The sequence below is a fragment of the Salmo salar genome, unplaced genomic scaffold (genome assembly GCF_905237065.1).
Source record: "Salmo salar unplaced genomic scaffold, Ssal_v3.1, whole genome shotgun sequence".
NCBI lineage: Eukaryota > Metazoa > Chordata > Actinopteri > Salmoniformes > Salmonidae > Salmo > Salmo salar.
In genome coordinates, this window is record NW_025548457.1 from 1,977 (window position 1) to 22,622 (window position 20,646).

Consider the following 20,646-nt stretch of genomic DNA (forward strand, 5'->3'; position numbering starts at 1 on the left):
TAGTGGACTGTGCTATTGGCTGTGAAATTCTGGGGCCTGAGCAGAGCTGTGTAATTGGGTCAGGGAGAGGAGGAGGATAAGAGGGGAGGGGCTGAGGAGAAAGGTGTGATGTAAATAATTGTTGTAAGCAAACGTTGGCTCCGGTGGCTGCCAGGTCGGTCCCAGAAGAGGTCGTCAGTTAGAGAAACATACATGTGTAAGCTGATTCATGTGAGAAATCCCGGCCCGGCACTCCGCTCTGCTGTTATGGCTGACACTACTATAGCATTACAGAGCAGGCCATACAGCATGCCGTACAGCAGGCAGTGTAGACCCAACATTCACCTAGAGAGCCACAGGGCTACAGGAAACAGCCAGGCCCCTGAACCAAAAACTATTTACACACATCTAGACGTGGCACAGGAGCTGGGCTAAAACACAGTCACTAACTTGACACAGGCATACCTCACCAGGTTTAAGTGTCCTAATAAAACACATGGTAACTAACGGTAGAGTGCTTGCTAAAGATTCAGCTACTCCAGGCTCTATGCTTTGTCGGTCTCTAGGTCTCTAATTCAGTATATGACCACTGAGGGGTGTAGAGTATTACAGGGTTTCTCTGGCTGCTCATATACACACAGTGGCCAGTTCAGAAAATAGGTTGTTCCTACAGACAGTGAGTCACGTGGCCGTGGCTTGCTATATAAAGCAGGCAGACAGGCATTGAGGCATTCAGTTACTGTTTGATTGAACATTAGAATGGGCAAAACGAGTCACCTAAGTGACTTTGAGCGTGGTATGATCGTCGGTGCCAGGCGCACCAGATCCAGTACCTCAGAAACAGACCCCCTCCTGGGCTTTTCACGCACGACAGTGTCTAGGGTTTACAGAGAATGGTGCTGCAAACAAAAACATCCAGTCAGTCCTTTGGGCAAGGTTGAAGGAGAATGCCAGCTAACAGGCAAATAACGGCACAGTACAACAGTGGTGTGAAGAACAGCAATCTCAGAACGCACAAGTCATCGCTCCTTGTCACGGATGGGCAATTACAGCAGATGACCACACCGGGTTACACTTTCAGCTAAAAACAAGAAGAAGCAGCTCCAGTGGGCACGCGATCACCAACACTGGACAAACACTGGAAAAACATTGCCTGGTCTGACAAATGTCTGTTCCTGTTGCATCATGCTGACGGCAGAGTCAGGATTTGGTGTAAGCAGTCTGTGGCCCCATCCTGCCTGGTGTCAACGGTATAGGCTGGTGGCATTGGTGTAATGGCGTGGGAAATGTGTTCCTGGCACACATTAGGTCTGATACCAATTGAGCAACGCTTGAACGCCACCCCTTGTAGAATCCATGGCCACAAAAAAATCTGGCTGTTCTGAAGGCAAAGGGGGGGTCCAACCTGGTACTAGATGGGTGTACCTAATAAACTGTCCAGTGGGTGTACCTAATAAACTGACCAGTGGGTGTACCTAATAAACTGGCCACTGGGTCTACCTAATAAACTGACCGCTCGGTGTACCTAATAAACTGACCGCTGGGTGTACCTAATACACTGACCGCTGGGTGTACCTAATACACTGACCGCTGAGTGTACATCATCTACACTTACAAATCATTCAAAATGACTTAACTGGCTGCATCGTCCACAGAAACAGTTCATTCATTATGACAGCTGGTGCTGGTTCTGAACCCACAAGGAAATCTCCAGTCCAATTCTTAGATTTTCTTAGCAGTTTGTGAGTGAATTGTTTCATTTGTTCAGATTCTAGAACACATTGCTCATTAAGGCAAGTCAATGGGTTAACTGGAAAGCTGAGTGTAGCTGAAGGTTAGGACAAAAATAACAAGATAACTAAAGTAAAATGTATATACAGTAGGTTCAGAAGTTTGGTGAAACAGCACAGTTGGTAAATATATGGCAAATAGAACTGGGTGGTCTTCAGAGATAAATGGGAGGGGTTGAGAATAGCTTAAGGATGGAACTAAAAACAAACAAAAGATAACTATTGTTAAATATACTGTGTCTGTAAAATGTATATAGTATGTATAAACTGGAAGTAGAAGCCTAAGAGTTGTTGTTCACTAGTTACTCCAATTAGGGAGGGGTGGTAGATTCCAGCGTGATGTGAGTTCTGCTAACAATAGGTTTAATGTATAGTTATTAATGGACAAGTCAGAAATGTCAATGCTCATCATTGTAAACACACACACACACACACACACACACACACACACACACACACACACACACACACACACACACACACACACACACACACACACACACACACACACACACACACACACACACACACACACACCAAACTCTTTTCTTGGAAGAAAAGGCAAGAGAATAAAAAGATGATAGCTTTGCCAATAAACATGTTTCTCCATAGAAGAGCGTGTCCTATAGGGGAGAGAGAATGTAGTTCTAAAGCTCCCAGCAGTGTGGCCCATATCACCCACTGTTGTTCTGAGTCTCTGTTTAGACCTCCAGAGGACTATTCTGTTCATTTATCAACTATGACATACAGAGTGCTCCCAACGTATTTGGGACAGTGACACATTTTCAGTTGTTTTGGCTCTGTACTCCAGCACTTCGAATTTGAAATGATACAATAAGCATTTGGTCTCAACAAGCTTGTGACTCTACAAATTGGTTAGATACATTTTCTGTTAGTTTTGGTTGTGTTTCAGATTATTTTGTGCCCAATAGAAATGAATGGTAAATAATGTATTGTGTCATTTTGCAGTCACTTTTATTGTAAATAAGAATATAATATGTTTCTAAACACTGATACATTAATGTGGATGCTACCATGATTACGGATAATCCTGAATGAATCATGAATAATGATGAGTGAGCAAGTTACAGACGCACAAATATCATACCCCGCCAAAAATGCTAATCTCCCTGTTATTGTAATGGTGAAAGGTTAGCATGTCTTGGAGGTATGATATTTGTGCGTTTGTAACTTTCTCAATACTTTTGTAGCTCACTATATTACACCCACTGGGTGAGTGTAATACCACTTTTTAAATGACAGTATATTAATAAAGTATACTGCTAAATTACGGTATAATAATACATTATACTGCCAAATGACGGTATATTAATAAATGATACTGCTAAATGACGGTATATTAATAAATGATACTGCTAAATGACGGTATATTAATAAATGATACTGCTAAATGCTAATAACAGTAAATCTGTTTGTTTGCTGTAAAACGCTCTCATATGCTATCTATTTGGGGTTTTTCATCTTCACTGTCTGGGGCAAGATGGTTTTCTCATGCTGTTCATATTGAGCTCTTATTGCTAGGTTTACTATGTAGATTGTTATTGCTGGAAATAGAAGGTCCATACTGCTAGTAAGATCCTTATTGCTGTAAATACTGAAACAATACCCTATATAAATGTATGACAAAATTCTGGTAATGATGTCTGGATATCAGTCTTCGCTGCCCCACAGCTGTCAGATGACCAGAAACAGTGGACGTCACAGGCCTGTCAGATGATCAGAAACAGTGGACGTCACAGGCCTGTCAGATGATCAGAAACAGTGGACGTCACAGGCCTGTCAGATGATCAGAAACAGTGGACGTCACAGGCCTGTCAGATGATCAGAAACAGTGGACGTCACAGGCCTGTCAGATGATCAGAAACAGTGGACGTCACAGGCCTGTCAGATGATCAGAAACAGTGGACGTCACAGGCCTGTCAGATGACCAGAAACAGTGGACGTCACAGGCCTGTCAGATGACCAGAAACAGTGGACGTCACAGGCCTGTCAGATGACCAGAAACAGTGGACGTCACAGGCCTGTCAGATGATCAGAAACAGTGGACGTCACAGGCCTGTCAGATGATCAGAAACAGTGGACGTCACAGGCCTGTCAGATGATCAGAAACAGTGGACGTCACAGGCCTGTCAGATGATCAGAAACAGTGGACGTCACAGGCCTGTCAGATGATCAGAAACAGTGGACGTCACAGGCCTGTCAGATGATCAGAAACAGTGGACGTCACAGGCCTGTCAGATGATCAGAAACAGTGGACGTCACAGGCCTGTCAGATGATCAGAAACAGTGGACGTCACAGGCCTGTCAGATGATCAGAAACAGTGGACGTCACAGGCCTGTCAGATGATCAGAAACAGTGGACGTCACAGGCCTGTCAGATGATCAGAAACAGTGGACGTCACAGGCCTGTCAGATGATCAGAAACAGTGGACGTCACAGGCCTGTCAGATGACCAGAAACAGTGGACGTCACAGCTGTTGTTAGTAGATGGTACAGTAGTGCGGGGCTGTATGTTGTGTTTCTGGGTCAGGAACGGGTCACAGTAGAATATCTTCCAGGTCATAAGGTCACAGGTAGGTGGTGGCCTCTCTGTTCTCTCTCTCTCTGGCCTGGGCCACGGCAACATTAATACACTGGAGCCACTCCTCAGCATGCTTCTCATCACGAGCCTTCAGGACGTACGTCTTACTGTCCGTGAAGATCTCAAAGGCCCGGGGGAGACCCCGCTCACGCCGCTTCTTAGCCACCACCTGGACACACACACACACAGACAGACAGACCAGACCAGACCAGACCAGAGGGTTATCAGAAGTGGACAAAGGGTATGAATGGAATTGTTGTTACATGAACGGACTTGGAAGTTCACCCACCTTGACGCTCTGCACTTTGCTCAGCTCGATGGTGCTGTCGTCTAGCTCATCCTTCTGTAGTAGACAGGACAGAGAGAAACCTTTCAGCAACATGGGGAGATTCTAGTTAAACATTAATAAATAGTTATAAATGAACCCTTTGGAGCAGCAATCCAATTCTATTGATGTCGTTTCACTATCACCACTACACCAGTACACTGTCCTTCTCTCAGCACATATCAAAGCTGCAGGCTAAAGTTAAATCTAGACTTGGTTTCTTCTATCATAATCGCTCCTCTTTCACCCCAGCTGCCAAACTAACCTTGATTCAGATGACCATCCTACCCATGCTAGACTAGAGAGATGTAATTTATAGATCGGTAGGTAAGAGTGCTCTCGAGTGGCTAGATGTTCTTTACCATTCGGCCATCAGATTTTCCACCAATGCTCCTTATAGGACACATCACTGCACTCTATACTCCTCTGTAAACTGGTCATCTCTGTTTACCCGTCGCAAGACCCACTGGTTGTTGCTTATTTATAAAACCCTCTTAGGCCTCACTCCCCCCTATCTGAGATATCTACTGCAGCCCTCATCCTTCACATAGAACACCTGTTCTGCCAGTCACATTCTGTTAAAAGGTCCCCAAAGCGAACACATCTTTGGGTCGCTCGTCTTTTCAGTTTGCTGCAGCTAGCGACTGGAACGAGCTGCAACAAACACTCAAACTGGACAGTTTTATCTCAATCTCTTCATTCAAAGACTCAATCATGGACATTCTTACTGACAGTTGTGGCTGCTTTGTGTGATGTATTGTTGTCTCTACCTTCTTGCCCTTTGTGCTGTTGTCTGTGCCCAATAATGTTTGTACCATGTTTTGTGCCATGTTGTGTTGCTACCATGTTGTTGTCATGTGTTGCTATCATGCTGTGTTGTCATGTGTTGTTGTCTTAGGTCTCTCTTTATGTAGTGTTGTGTTGTCTCTCTTGTCGTGACGTGTGTTTTGTCCTATATTTTTATTTATTTACATTTTTAATCCCAGCCCCCGTCCCCGCAGGAGGCCTTTTGCCTTTTGGTTGGCCGTCATTGAAAATAAGAATTTGTTCTTAACTGACTTGCCTGGTTAAATAAAGGTTAAATAAAATAAAAAACATGATGAATGGCATTTTTTATGTCGTTTCACTATCACCACTACACATGATGAATCAAATCAAATTTTAATTAGCCACATGCACCGACTACAACAGCTACCTTACAGTGAAATGCTTACTTACAAGCCCTTAACCAACAATGCAGTTTTAAGAAAAAATTAAATAAGAAAAAATAATAAGTAACAAATATTTAAAGAGCAGCAGTAAAATAACAATAGCGAGGCTATATACAGGGGGGTACCGGTACAGAGTCAATGTGCGGGGGCACCGGTTAGTTGAGGTAATATGTACATGTAGGTAGAGTTATTAAAGTGACTATGCATAGATAACAACAGAGAGTAGCAGCAGCGTAAAAGTGAGGGGGGGAGGGGAGGCTGTTGATGGTGTTTCACTATCACCCCTACACATGATGAAGGGCATTTTTCTGACACACTTAAACCCTGCCAGGTTCCCCGAGAGGCACATTGTTAATATTAACATTCAACATTGTGACACTGACATGTTTTACTGTTGAACAGCTGCCTTGAGGCTGTTGTAGAAGACCTGTTGTTTAATGCCACATATTTCAGTGACAAAATAAAAGTTTGCTAGGATTTTTAACAACAGTACATTAGCGCAAAACATCAACTTTTATGGTCCTCTTGCAAAGATTTACTGCAGTAAGACAAGAGGGTGTTTTATTGTCTTGGTCCTTATATATGGGAGGAAATGAAATCCTTGAGCCCATAAGCACTGTCTCTAATGCTCTACCCCTCAAGACCGCTACTTCTCTCTGACTCGTGGAATACACTGTTATCTCCCATCTCACACGTCAGGATGACTCTGGAATGTGTGTGTGTGTGTGTGTTTGATACACCACAGCCATATCCTTATGGACCATTAGCGAGGGACAGGCTAGATGCTATTCTCCATAGACCTATACCCACATTCTAAGAGCCCCACCCCCCGGCCGGCTATAGTTCTGTAGCCTGTGTGTGTGTGTGTGTGTGTGTGTGTGTTGTGTGTGAGGATCTGGCTGTCTGTGTGGAGGGTCTGTCTTCTGTTAGCTACAGTGGTTAAACTGCTCATGTATTCACACAGACTTGCCACTCCCCTAGTTCCTATTGTGTGTGTCCTAAGGCTTTGGGGAAACGGTTAGGTGAAATGCAACGGGGCACAAAGTACATTAATAATCATCCAGGTGGGGTTGTTCTGAGGTGACTTATTATGAGCTTGTCTCACATCTCTCACTCTACACCGACAGGAGTACCTAAGGGTATAGATGAGGGGTATAGGTTAGGGGTATAGGTTAGTGGTATACGTAAGGGGAATAGGTTAGTGGTATACTTAAGGGGAATAGGTTAGTGGTATAAGTTAGTGGTATAGGTCAGGGGTATAGGTTAGGGGTAAAGGTTAGGGGTATATGTTAGTGGTATAGGTTAGTGGTATACATAAGGGGAATAGGTTAGTGGTATAGGTTAGTGGTATAAGTTAGTGGTATAGGTTAGTGGTATAGGTTAGTGGTATAGGTTAGTGGTATACATAAGGGGAATAGGTTAGTGGTATGGGTTAGTGGTATACATAAGGGGAATAGGTTAGTGGTATGCATTAGTGGTATACGTAAGGGGAATAGGTTAGTGGTATAAGTTAGTGGTATAGGTTAGTGGTATAGGTTAGTGGTATAGGTTAGTGGTATACATAAGGGGAATAGGTTAGTGGTATGGGTTAGTGGTATGGGTTAGTGGTATGGGTTAGTGGTATAGGTTAGGGGTAAAGGTTAGGGGTAAAGGTTAGGGTTAAAGGTTAGGGGTATAGGTTAGGGGTATACGTAAGGGGAATCGGTTAGTGGTATAGGTTAGTGGTATGGGTTAGTGGTATGGGTTAGTGGTATATGCAAGGGGAATAGGTTAGTGGTATGCGTTAGGGGTATAGTTAGTGGTATAGGTTAGCGGTATAGGTTAGCGGTATAGGTTAGCGGTATAGCTTAGCGGTATAGGTTACCGAAATAGGTTAGTGGTATAGGTTAGTGGTATAAGTTAGCGGTATAGGTTAGCAGTATAGGTTAGCAGTATAGGTTAGCGGTACAGGTTAGCGGTAGAGGTTAGTGGTATAAGTTAGTGGTATAAGTTAGCGGTATAGGTTAGCAGTATAGGTTAGCGGTACAGGTTAGCGGTACAGGTTAGCGGTAGAGGTTAGTGGTATAAGTTAGCGGTATTGATTAGTGGTCTAAATTATGGGTTGATTTGGAACTGATTCATTGGCACGGCAAGATTGAGCTCAGAAAACAAGAGACAAAGAGGAGGTCCAATTTGTGGCTTTAAACAGCTGTGGTGTCACGGATCCCTCCGGAACTTTCATTACGCACACCTGTCCCCTACTCCCACTGATTGTATTTGTATATATGTGCCCTTTGTTCACCATGGTGCTGTCGATTATTGTTACAATGTCCGTTGGTGGTGTGAGTAACTGTGCTGTGTTGTTTTGGCTTTCGTGCCCTTGTGGATTGCGCAGATGATTACGGGTCTTGTGCCATGCATCCCCTGTAGCTCAGTTGGTAGAGCATGGCGCTTGCAACGCCAGGGTCGTGGGTTCGATTCCCACGGGGGACCAGTATTTAAAAATGTAATAAAATGTATGCACTCTACTGTAAGTTGCTCTGGATAAGAGTGTCTGCTAAATGACTAAAATGTGTTAATCATTCTGCGCTTGTGTTATTTATTCGAGGTACTCCTCACACTTTTGTTTTTGGTTTCAACCCTGTGTTTTGTTACGTGTTTGTTTGGTCTTTGTCCCTGTGCCTTTACACGGCACGCCGTAATTTGGGCTTAATAAAAAAAACTATTACGCATTCCTGCACCTGTCTCCCGAAGTGACATGTGGTGAGAGGGAATTGCAGGTGACAATACAAAGAATATTGTCTTGGGCAAGAGACTTCAATTTCACTTATCCTTTCAACCATCTAAAAATGTTTGTCAAAGGCTGGGGGGAAAGTCCTCAGAACTCTCCCTCTCTCCCTCCCTCCATGGGAAACATATGTTAACATTGCCAAAGCAAGTGAACTAGAAAATAAACAAAAGCAAAAAACAAAAAAATTAACAGTAAACATTACACTCACAACAGTTCCAAAATAATAAACATGACAAATGTCATATTATGTGCAAATAGTTAAAGTACAAAAGGGAAAATAATGAAACATAAATATGAGTTTTAAAATGTTAAATGGTGTTTGTTCTTCACTGGTTGCCCTTTTCATGTGACAACAAATCACACATCTTGCTGCTATGATGCACACTGTGGTATTTCACCCAGATAGATATGGGAGTTTATCAAAATTGGGATTGGTTTTGAATTGTTTGTGGATCTGTGTAATCTGATGGAAATATGTGTCTCTAATATGGTCATACATTGGGCAGGAGGTTAGGAAATGCAGCTCAGTTTCCACCTCATTTTGTGGGCAGTGTGCACATAGCCTGTCTTCTCTTGAGAGCCAGGTCTGCCTTCGGGGTATAGTGAAAACTTTCCTTAAATTTGGGTCAGTCACAGTGGTCAGTTATTCTGCCACTGTGTAATCTCTGTTTAGGGCCAAATAGCATTCTAATTTGCTCTGTTTTTTTGTTAATTCTTTCCAATGTGCCAAGTAATTATCTTTTAGTTCTCTCATGATTTGGTTGGGTCTAATTGTGTTTCTGTCCTGGGGCTCTGTGGGGTCTGTTTGTGAACAGAGCCCCAGGACCAGCTTGCTAGGGGACTCTTCACTAGGTTCATCTCTCTGTAGATGATGGCTTTGTTATGGAAGGTTTGGAAATTGCTTCGTTTTAGGTGGTTGTAGAATTTAACATCTCTTTTCTGGATTTTGATTCTTAGCGGGTATCGGCCTTATTCTGCTCTGCATGCATTATTTGGTGTTTTACGTTGTACACAGAGGATATTATTGCAGAATTCTGCATGCAGTCTCAATTTGGTGTTTGTCCCATTTTGTGAATTCTTGGTTGGTGAGCGGACCCCAGACCTCACAACCATAAAGGGCAATAGGTTCTATAACTGATTCCAGTATTTTTAGCCAGATCCTAATTGGTATGTCGAATTGTATGTTACCTTTTGATGGCATAGAAGGCCCTTCTTGCCTTGTCTCTCAGATCGTTACCTGGGGGCGTTGATGTTAAGGCGGAGGTATGTATAGTTCTTTCTGTGCTCTAGGACAGGTATTCCCAAACTGGGGTACGTGTAAGGGGTACGCGCAATGCCATCGGGGTACGCCAAATAAAAATGTGATTCATATTTAAAAAAAATATTATACCATTTTTTCTTCACATTTTTAAACAGTTCATTTAGCAAGGCCCGCGTCCATAGAGACACATTCCAGCTCTACTGGTAGTACTGCTACTACCAGCAGTACTACACCTGCACCTGTCAACGACACAAGTTGTTCTGCTTCCATGAGTACATCCAATGCTAACATCAGTAATTCTACATGTGTTGTTAGCCCAGCTAGCATGGACACTGACAGTTGTGAATCTGATGCAGCCGAAGAGCTACTGCCCCCTTACCCGGGAAAGCACCGAACAACAGACAAGGACGTTGGACCATCGAAGAGGAGCAAATATGATGAGAACTACATTGATTTGGGGTTCACTTATATTGGGAGTAGTGCCTTTCCTCAGCCACAGTGTGTTATATGTGTAAAAGTACACAACTCAATGAAACCTTCACTCTTGCGCAGACATTTAGAAACAAAACATGCCAATTTGAAAAATAAGCCACGGGAGTTTTTCAAGCGAGAATTAAAACGACTTTTGGGTAGTAAGACATGTACAAAAGCAACTGATACCATTAATAAGAAGGGGCTAGATACGTCTTATATGGTGAGCTACCGAGTGGCTAGAACAGGCAAGCCCCATACTATTGTGGAGGACTTCATTCTTCCTGCTGCCGCAGATATGGCTGGGACAATGCTGGGGGAAAAGGCCCCAGAAAATATACAGACAATGTCTCCATCAAACAACACTGTTTCATGACGCATCAGTGACATGGCAGGAGATGTTTTGAAACAATTACTGCTTCGCATACAAGCCAGTGAATTCTATGCGTTACAGCTGGATGAGTCAACAGACGTGTTGGGCCTGGCACAGCTCCTGGTATATGTCCCTTACGTTTATGGGGGGGTCAATTAAGGAAGACATCCTCATCTGTAAGCAACTGGAAACCAGGACAAAATGAGAGGCTATTTTTAAAGCAGTGGACAGCTTTGTGACATCAAATGGACTTTGGTGGTCAAGATGTGTTGGTATCTGTACTGATGGCGCAAAAGCCATGACAGGGAGACATAGTGGAGTGGTAATGCGCGTGCAAGCAGTTGCTCCCGACGCCACTTGGGTACACTGCAGCATCAACCGAGAGGCTCTTGCTGCCAAGGGAATGCCTAATAGCTTGAAAGTCATTTTGGACAATACAGTGAAAATGGTTAACTTTGTTAAAGCAAGGCCCCTGAACTCGTTCGGGTGTGCTGGTTATCAAGGGGCAAAGTACAGACACGTTAATTTTTAATTGAGAGACGAGCTTAAAGTTTTATTTTCTGACCATAATTTTCGCTTGCATGATGACGGGTTTCTCACGACTGGCCTATCTAGGTGATGTTTTTCGCCTGAATGATCTGAATCTAGGATTACAGGGACTCTCCGCAATTATATTCAATGTGCGGGACAAAATTGAGTCTATGATTAAGAAGTTGGAGCTCTTTGTCTGCATTAACAAGGACAACACACAGGTCTTTCCATCATTGTATGATTGTTTGTGTGCAAATGAACTCAAGCTTACGGACAATGTCAAATGTGATATAGCGAAGCACCTGAGTGAGTTGGGTGCGCAATTACGCAGGTACTTTCCCAAAACGGATGACACAAACAACTGGATTCGTTATCCCTTTCATGCCCTGCCTCCAGTCCACTTACTGGTATCTGAACAAGAGAGCCTCATCGAAATTGCAACAAGAGATTCTGTGAAAATGTAATTTAATCAGAAGCCACTGCCAGATTTCTAGATAGGGCTGCGCTCAGAGTATCCTGCCTTGGCAAATCACGCTGGTAAGACACTGATGCCCTTTGCAACCACATACCTACGTGAGAGTGGATTCTCGGCTCTCACTAGCATGAAAACTAAATACAGGTACAGACTGTGTGTGGGAAATGATTTAAGACAGAGACTAACACAACCCAGCATTGCAAAGTTATGAGCATATTTTCAAGCACACAGTTCTCATTAACCTGTCGTGAGTTATTCACAATTTTCGATGAACAAATAAGGTTTTATATATAAGATGGTTAAATAAAGAGCAAAATTATTTATTATTATTATATTATTATTTGTGCCCGGGTCCTATAAGAGCTCTTTGTCACTTCCCACGAGCCAGGTTGTGACAAAAACTCACACTCATTCTTATGTTTAATAAATGTATCATATAGTGTCTGTGTGGCAGGCTTACAATGATGTCAAGAAACAACATTTGACAGAGTGCTGACCCTGGTGTTAGAGGGGGTACAGCTGGAGGTTGAATGTTTGAAGGGGTACGGGACTATAGAAAGTTTGGGAACCACTGCTCTAGGGCAACGGTGTCTAGATGGAATCTGTATTTGTGGCAACTGGACCTTTTTTGGAACACCATTATTTTCTTCTTACTGAGATGTACCACTTTCCATCAATTTGTATAGCAGACCCTCATACCAAATTGAGTAAAAAGCTTTTTTGAAATCAACAAAGCATGAGAAGACTTTGCCTTTGTTTTGGTTTGTTTGTTTGTCAATTAGGGTGTGCAGGGTGAATAAGTGGTCTGTCGTACAGTCATTTGGAACAAAAGCTAATTTGACATTTGCTCAGTACATTGTTTTCACTGAGGAAATGTACGAGTCTGCTGTTAATGTTTTTCCCAAGGTTACTGTTGACACATCTCTCTCTCTCTCTCTAACATGGCATTGACTAACAATAAGGTCTCTCATCTAATCCCTGCTCAATGACATACACACACACCAACACTACACACACACAAACAGCACGATAAAACAGATCAGCTCTAATTACATTGTGGCTGAAGTTGAATGAATACTGTACCTTTTTTTTTCATTGTAATAAAGTTGAGTGTTTCGCTTTGTTTGGCACATGGTGATGACTCATGGGCTTTCTGATGACTACATGACCTCAACACGTTGTTTTATGGTCTCGTTTTCTCAAAGTCAACACTTTTTTTCTTTTTAAATACATGTAAAAAATTAAATAAAAAAGTTTCCTGACCTTTCTTATATCTCTCAGATATAGGACAAACACTTAGGATATAGGACAAACACTTAGATGTTTTATTATCACACCTAATTAAAGTATTGAAAGGTTTGAAAGGGATACATACAGATTTTCCCTTCCGGAAGAGGAGCTGGTTTCCTGCCAGGGTGAAGTAGCGAGTCTTCCAGCGCTTGATGAACTTCCAGCGAACCTGCTTCTCTTTCAGTTTCCCCTCTATCAGCGGCTGGCCATCCTCGTTCACCACTGGAGAGACAAATCAAAACAACATAACGCTCAATCAGCTGTGATCCACATCCACTCACTTTTACCACCTGTTTATGCAGTGTATGTAGCCCATGTTACAATCAAACCCACAAGCACCCTGCACCAACCGAGCTCTTGGAACAACAAAACAAAAATACAGGAAGACATGATGATTGAAAAAAAGGAGGAATGGGTGAATAATTGTAGATAGCATACCCCTTTCCTCTCTTCTTTAGTCTCCCCCATAAATACCTTTCTCCCTTCCCTCTCTCTGACTCTACTAAAGGACTCTTGAATAGCCTTTGTTAAACATAGAGAGTCTGGGAACATCAAACAAGTGGGGGGAAAGGAACCATATTTCGGTAATAGAACCAGTTGAAAATATGCGTTGGTACTTAATGAATATGATGTCTGTTCGGTTGTCATCTGAGACATTATGACTGATGACAGGACGACATAAACTGTATCTGGGAAAGTCTACACATTCTAGTTATCAGATTCACATGGAATTGTTGTTCAATTTAAATGCAATTTAAATGAAACTATTTGTGAAAAGATTAAATGTAATTTTAGCTTCCAAATGAGAGAATTGGGTTTTCATAAGGTTAGAGCCCTGCTCAATCAGTGGCCCGCCCCTGTGAAGAGACATGGGTTATAAACTATGAAACACACCCTTCTCTCCCTCCACTATATAAGCCCTTGACGAAAATGTAACCTCCTGTTCCGAGGACGATAGGACGACAGTCCATACGTTAAAAAGGACTAACATGTCAACTACAGAACTAAGCCAACCTCAGCGTGAGCTTTGGTTGTGAATGGTATGAACTTTGAACTCTGATTCACTAAAGAAGTGAGACCTCCTAGCCATTGAGTTAGCAACAGCAGCTGTAAACGTGGGCTAGGAAAGGACGGACGACGTATCCAGTCTAACACACAACGAAGATACTACAACGTATCCAATTTACCACCAGAGACATTCTTCCGAGGACAGGAAGATCTGTTGGCCAACCCGGCCAGCATCTACGACCAATCTACCGAAGCGCAGCTCAGAGTAAATATTTATTGCATTTTTCTTTTCCAAATGGGCGGTAACTTAGAATGTATAAGATACTGTATTTACGAAAGCTTAGCTTCCCCCTTTGTTCCTCAGTCTTCCCGCTCTTTCATTCAAGCCCAACCCCCTCTCTTTGTGTAACAAGCCATCATACAGGTTCTGTCCACCAGGGACGTTTTCTGTATGACATAATTTGCATTCTGTGTATATGTAATTATGTGTGATTGGTTAGGTATTTAGTAAATAAATAATGAAACCCAATTTTGTATTGCTGATTCAACTTGTTAGCCAGGGTTCGTGAAGATAACCAAGAATGTACAACTTTCAGATGAGACTGAAATAAGGTGACGGTTAATATTGATTGTTATTCATGTAAAATATTACTAGGTCTTTCAGAGTTTATTCGGAAGATAACAGCTCTATAAACACTCTTTCGTGGTGCCTCGACTTTCTAGTTAATTACATTTACATGTTTAGCTCAATCAGGTAATATTAATTATAGAGAAAGGATTTTATAGAATAGCATGTCATATCACTTAATCCGGCATAGCCAAAGACACGACAACAGGAACAGCCAAATAGGCCTATACAGTACCTATACCAATGTTCTGTATACTCCCCATCCTTATGTGTTTAACACCTGACGATAAACATATCATGTGTCAACCTGCTGCGAAATACAATACACTGATGGTTTGCTCATGTTACAAATTAACCACGGGCTAACGAAACACAATCCATCGATGCTTTACTGATGTTACAAATTAACCACGGGCTAACGAAACACAATCCATCGATGCTTTACTCATGTTACAAATTAACCACGGGCTAACGAAACACAATCCATCGATGCTTTACTGATGTTACAAATTAACCACGGGCTAACGAAACACAATCCATCGATGCTTTACTCATGTTACAAATTAACCACGGGCTAACGAAACACAATCCATCGATGCTTTACTCATGTTACAAATTAACCACGGGCTAACGAAACACAATCCATCGATGCTTTACTCATGTTACAAATTAACCACGGGCTAACGAAACACAATCCATCGATGCTTTACTCATGTTACAAATTAACCACGGGCTAACGAAACACAATCCATCGATGATTTGCTCATGTTACAAATTAACCACAGGCTAACGAAACACAATCCATCGATGATTTGCTCATGTTACAAATTAACCACAGGCTAACGAAACACAATCCATCGATGATTTGCTCATGTTACAAATGAACTACATGCTAACGAAATACAATACACCGATAAACACAGTCTCCTTCTATCGCTGTCACTCTCTGTGTTGGTCAAACAAACAAGCGTGCTCACGCACGCACACACTGATTTGATTTACCATAAGTGCCCCTTTACCACACCACATGGAACCATGAGCCTCCCCCCGCTACTGAAGCCAAAAGGGGCACAGAGAGGGCCGTGACCGTTTGGTAATAATGGCTAGTTGACATGTTTATCTCCTGCACAGAGAGGGCAGTGACCATTTGGTAATATGGCTAGTTGACATGTTTATCTCCTGCACAGAGAGGGCAGTGACCGTTTGGTAATAATGGCTAGTTGACATGTTTATCTCCTGCACAGAGAGGGCAGTGACCGTTTGGTAATAATGGCTAGTTGACATGTTTATCTCCTGCACAGAGAGGGCAGTGACCATTTGGTAATAATGGCTAGTTGACATGTTTATCTCCTGTAGGTTTTCACATTGACTAATGTATGTTGTCTCAGTAAGTCCTATAACAGGAATGTGTCCTTGTGGGAAGAATATCACATCCTGGTATACTGGCATCAGAACAGGACGCTGCCTGGGGTCCACCACACACACACACACACACACACACACACACACACACACACACACACACACACACACACTGGCTCAATGTCTGGTCCGATTAGTTACACTCTGCCCACATTGTCTCTCTCTTGTGTTTATCTGGTCTGGGTTCCTGTGAGTGTGTGCTTTACTTTAGTGTGTATGTTTGGGGTCTGTGGGTATGTGTCTCCAGGCAACACTGGTACTCTGGTCCACTCTACCAGAGCCAGCCTGGTCCAGAACCAAACAAAGTGGACCTTTGTCCGTGTAGCGATGAGTACAGCAGGCGTAGATTACAGGCTGCCTGTTCACGCTGAGATATACTGGGTCACAGAGAGACTCGAATCATTACCACACACACACACACACACACACACACACACACACACACACACACACACACACACACACACACACACACACACACACACACACACACACACACACACACACACACACACACACACACACACACACACACACACACACACACACACACACACACACACACACAGTTTGTGCCACGCAGGAGACTAGTGTCTTAAAAATAGAATTACCACAGAGAAGATAGAACTCTATCTAATCTGAGACGTGGCTGAAGATGCTGTGCTTCAGTTGAAAGCTCGGCTGTGTTGAAATTCTCCTGTCAAAGAGAACGGTAGCCAAAACTCCTTCAGTCCAGTCCCACTAGGCAAAAACACTGGTTGAATCAACGTTGTTTCCATGTCATTTCAACCAACAATATCAATGTGATGATGTTGAATCAACGTGGAATGGAGACGGACAGCATTCAACTAACTATATGTCAGATACACAGGGGGAGGAGGGGGAGAGAGGAAAATAGACAGACAGAGAGTGGTGGACAACCACACACACTCTCACACCTATTACCTTTCACTTCAAAAGCATTCCAATGGTTTAACACTTAGGAAGATGATCAAGTCTCAACTGCTGCTCCCTTTTCCCCTTAGGAGATGAAAACAACCTAGGAGTTCTCTCTCTCTCTCTCTCTCTCTCCAACATCGTTAAGAGTTGGGAAGGAATTTCACTGTTTTAAATGGCACCATGCAACTTTTAAATACTGTGTTTGTCTACAATGCATAGTCAGCATTTTCATAACAAGGTGAAAACAAAGACATCTGAAAACAGTTATTACCTACTGTACGTATCCATCAGAGATGTGTGGTTCTACAGCGATCTGTATGGACATGCCTGCTGCGGGCTTTGCATGCTATATTAGAATGTCTCACCTACGTATCAAGACTATTTATGGTGAGTCATTATTACACTGGTCCATTGTGTAATAGTGTAATTGTGTAATATGTGTTCTGATGGGGGTTAGTGTCATCAGGAGGTCAAGAGGGTGACCGAGGGGTCACTGTTGGACCACGGATGGGGTGTCTGAGCCCAGAGGGATACCTAATGGAGGATGGTCTCCCTGTTAAATAAGGAAAGTCAGAGATTCTCTTTTAGTTTGTTTTATATGGCGGATTAATCCAGGTTTTTTTTGTCGTTGTTTTCAGAATCGTAGATTTTCTATTCATGGTTGTCTCTGTTTCTTTCTTTGAGCACCAACCCCGTTGAGACAGATTGAAGCCCCGTCAAGAGAGATTCAAACCCCGTCGAGACAGAGCCAAGCCCCGTCGGGACAGAGCCAAGCCCCGTCGGGACAGAGCCAAGCCCCGTCGGGACAGAGCCAAGCCCCGTCGGGACAGATTCAAGTCACGTCAAGGCTGATTCACTGGAGAGCCACACAAACACAAACAGCCTACTTATTAAATAACAAAACTGCTAATATTGCATTTATTCCAAAATACTGCATTCATTCCAAAATACTGCATTCATTCCAAAATACTGCATGACAACCTGTCAATGCATGGACTGCCAAGTAAAGACTTCATCTTGTATGACCTACTTTCTCTGCCCAAACCCTATTTAATGCTGAACATGTCACACACACACACGCACGCACACGCGTTGTTGTCGACTGCCCTTTTATATTCATCTTGGCTACTGCCTCTCTATAAGTCAAATAATTTCATGTTTCATTAAAACCCCTCCTGATTGGCTAAGGTTCCACGGCACCCCGGTGGGATGCGATCTCCATTCAGTTTTACTGCTCTTTAAGGATGCTGTAACTCAATGGTTATAGTAGTAGTGAATGACCGACCTCAGCACTACTGTACCAGTCACAGAGGCTACCACTGTACCAGTCACAGAGGCTACCACTGTACCAGTCACAGAGGCTACCACTGTACCAGTCACAGAGGCTACCACTGTACCAGTCACAGAGGCTACCACTGTACCAGTCACAGAGGCTACCACTGTACCAGTCACAGAGGCTACCACTGTACCAGTCACAGAGGCTACCACTGTACCAGTCACAGAGGCTACTACTGTACCAGTCACAGAGGCTACACATCCACTGTAACACTACTGTACCAGTCACAGAGGCTACACATCCACTGTAACACTACTGTACCAGTCACAGAGGCTACACATCCACTGTAACACTACTGTACCAGTCACAGAGGCTACACATCCACTGTAACACTACTGTACCAGTCACAGAGGCTACACATCCACTTTAACACTACTGTACCAGTTACAGAGGCTACACATCCACTGTAACGCTACAGTACCAGAGAGTTACTACAGTGGCTAGAGAATCAAAGACAATAGACCAAGGAGTGACATAGCCTGGTCTCAGATGTGTTTGTGCTTTTGCCTACTCCATTCTCATTGTCAAGCCTATAGACATATATCAAATGTTTGGCATGACAATTCCATAAGGAACAGAAACAGACCGGCACCCAGGCTATATTAAAGAGACTAAAAACAGACTGGTACCCAGGCTATATTAAAGAGACCAGAAACAGACTGGCACCCAGGCTATATTAAAGAAACTAGAAACAGACTGGTACCCAGGCTATATTAAAGAGACTAGAAACAGACTGGTACCTAGGCTATATTAAAGAGAGACTAGAAACAGACTGGCACCCAGGCTATATTAAAAAGAGACTAGAAACAGACTGGCACCCGGGCTATATTAAAAAGAGACTAGAAACAGACTGGTACCCAGGCTATATTAAAGAGACCAGAAACAGACTGGTACCCAGGCTATATTAAAGAGACTAGAAACAGACTGGTACCCAGGCTATATTAAAGAGACTAGAAACAGACTGGTACCCAGGCTATATTAAAGAGACCAGAAACAGACTGGTAGCCAGGCTATATTAAAGAGACTAGAAACAGACTGGTACCCAGGCTATATTAAAGAGACTAGAAACAGACTGGCACCCAGGCTATATTACAGAGGCCAGAAACAGACTGGTACCCAGGCTATATTAAAGAGACTAGAAACAGACTGGTACCCAGGCTATATTAAAGAGACTAGAAACAGACTGGTACCCAGGCTATATTAAAGAGACCTGGAACAGGCTGGTACCCAGGCTATATTAATAAGAGACCAGAAACAGACCGGTACCCAGGCTATATTAAAGAGACTAGAAACAGACCGGTACCCAGGCTATATTAAATAGACCAGAAACAGACTGGTACCCAGGCTATATTAAAGAGACTAGAAACAGACTGGCACCCAGGCTATATTAAAAAGAGACTAGAAACAGACTGGCACCCGGGCTATATTAAAAAGAGACTAGAAACAGACTGGTACCCAGGCTATATTAAAGAGACCAGAAACAGACTGGTACCCAGGCTATATTAAAGAGACTAGAAACAGACTGGTACCCAGGCTATATTAAAGAGACTAGAAACAGACTGGTACCCAGGCTATATTAAAGAGACCAGAAACAGACTGGTACCCAGGCTATATTAAAGAGACCAGAAACAGACTGGTACCCAGGCTATATTAAAGAGACTAGAAACAGACTGGTACCCAGGCTATATTAAAGAGACTAGAAACAGACTGGCACCCAGGCTATATTACAGAGGCCAGAAACAGACTGGTACCCAGGCTATATTAAAGAGACTAGAAACAGACTGGTACCCAGGCTATATTAAAGAGACTAGAAACAGACTGGTACCCAGGCTATATTAAAGAGACCTGGAACAGGCTGGTACCCAGGCTATATTAATAAGAGACCAGAAACAGACCGGTACCCAGGCTATATTAAAGAGACTAGAAACAGACCGGTACCCAGGCTATATTAAATAGACCAGAAACAGACTGGTACCCAGGCTATATTAAAGAGACCAGAAACAGACTGGTACACAGGCTATATTAAAGAGACTAGAAACAGACTGGTACCCAGGCTATATTAAAGAGACCAGAAACAGACTGGTACCCAGGCTATATTAAAGAGACCAGAAACAGACTGGTACCCAGGCTATATTAAATAGACTAGAAACAGACTGGTTCCCAGGCTATATTAAAGAGACCAGAAACAGACTGGTACCCAGGCTATATTAAAGAGACTAGAAACAGACTGGTACC

At 42.9% G+C, this 20,646-nt stretch overlaps 1 protein-coding gene across 1 annotated transcript in view; it reads right to left on the bottom strand.

Annotated features, from left to right (window-relative positions):
- Positions 1–2,903: 2,903 nt before the first annotated feature.
- LOC106581445 (ventricular zone-expressed PH domain-containing protein) overlaps positions 2,904–20,646 on the bottom strand; it is a 48,791-nt gene continuing 31,048 nt past the window's right edge. Inside the window, exons 4-6 of the mRNA XM_045712394.1 lie at positions 13,164–13,300; positions 4,661–4,714; positions 2,904–4,540 (exon numbers count right to left, since the gene is read on the bottom strand). Of these exons, the coding sequence (XP_045568350.1) occupies positions 4,358–4,540; positions 4,661–4,714; positions 13,164–13,300 (374 nt within the window). The 3' untranslated portion in view covers positions 2,904–4,357. The remainder of the gene's footprint in view (positions 4,541–4,660; positions 4,715–13,163; positions 13,301–20,646) is intronic.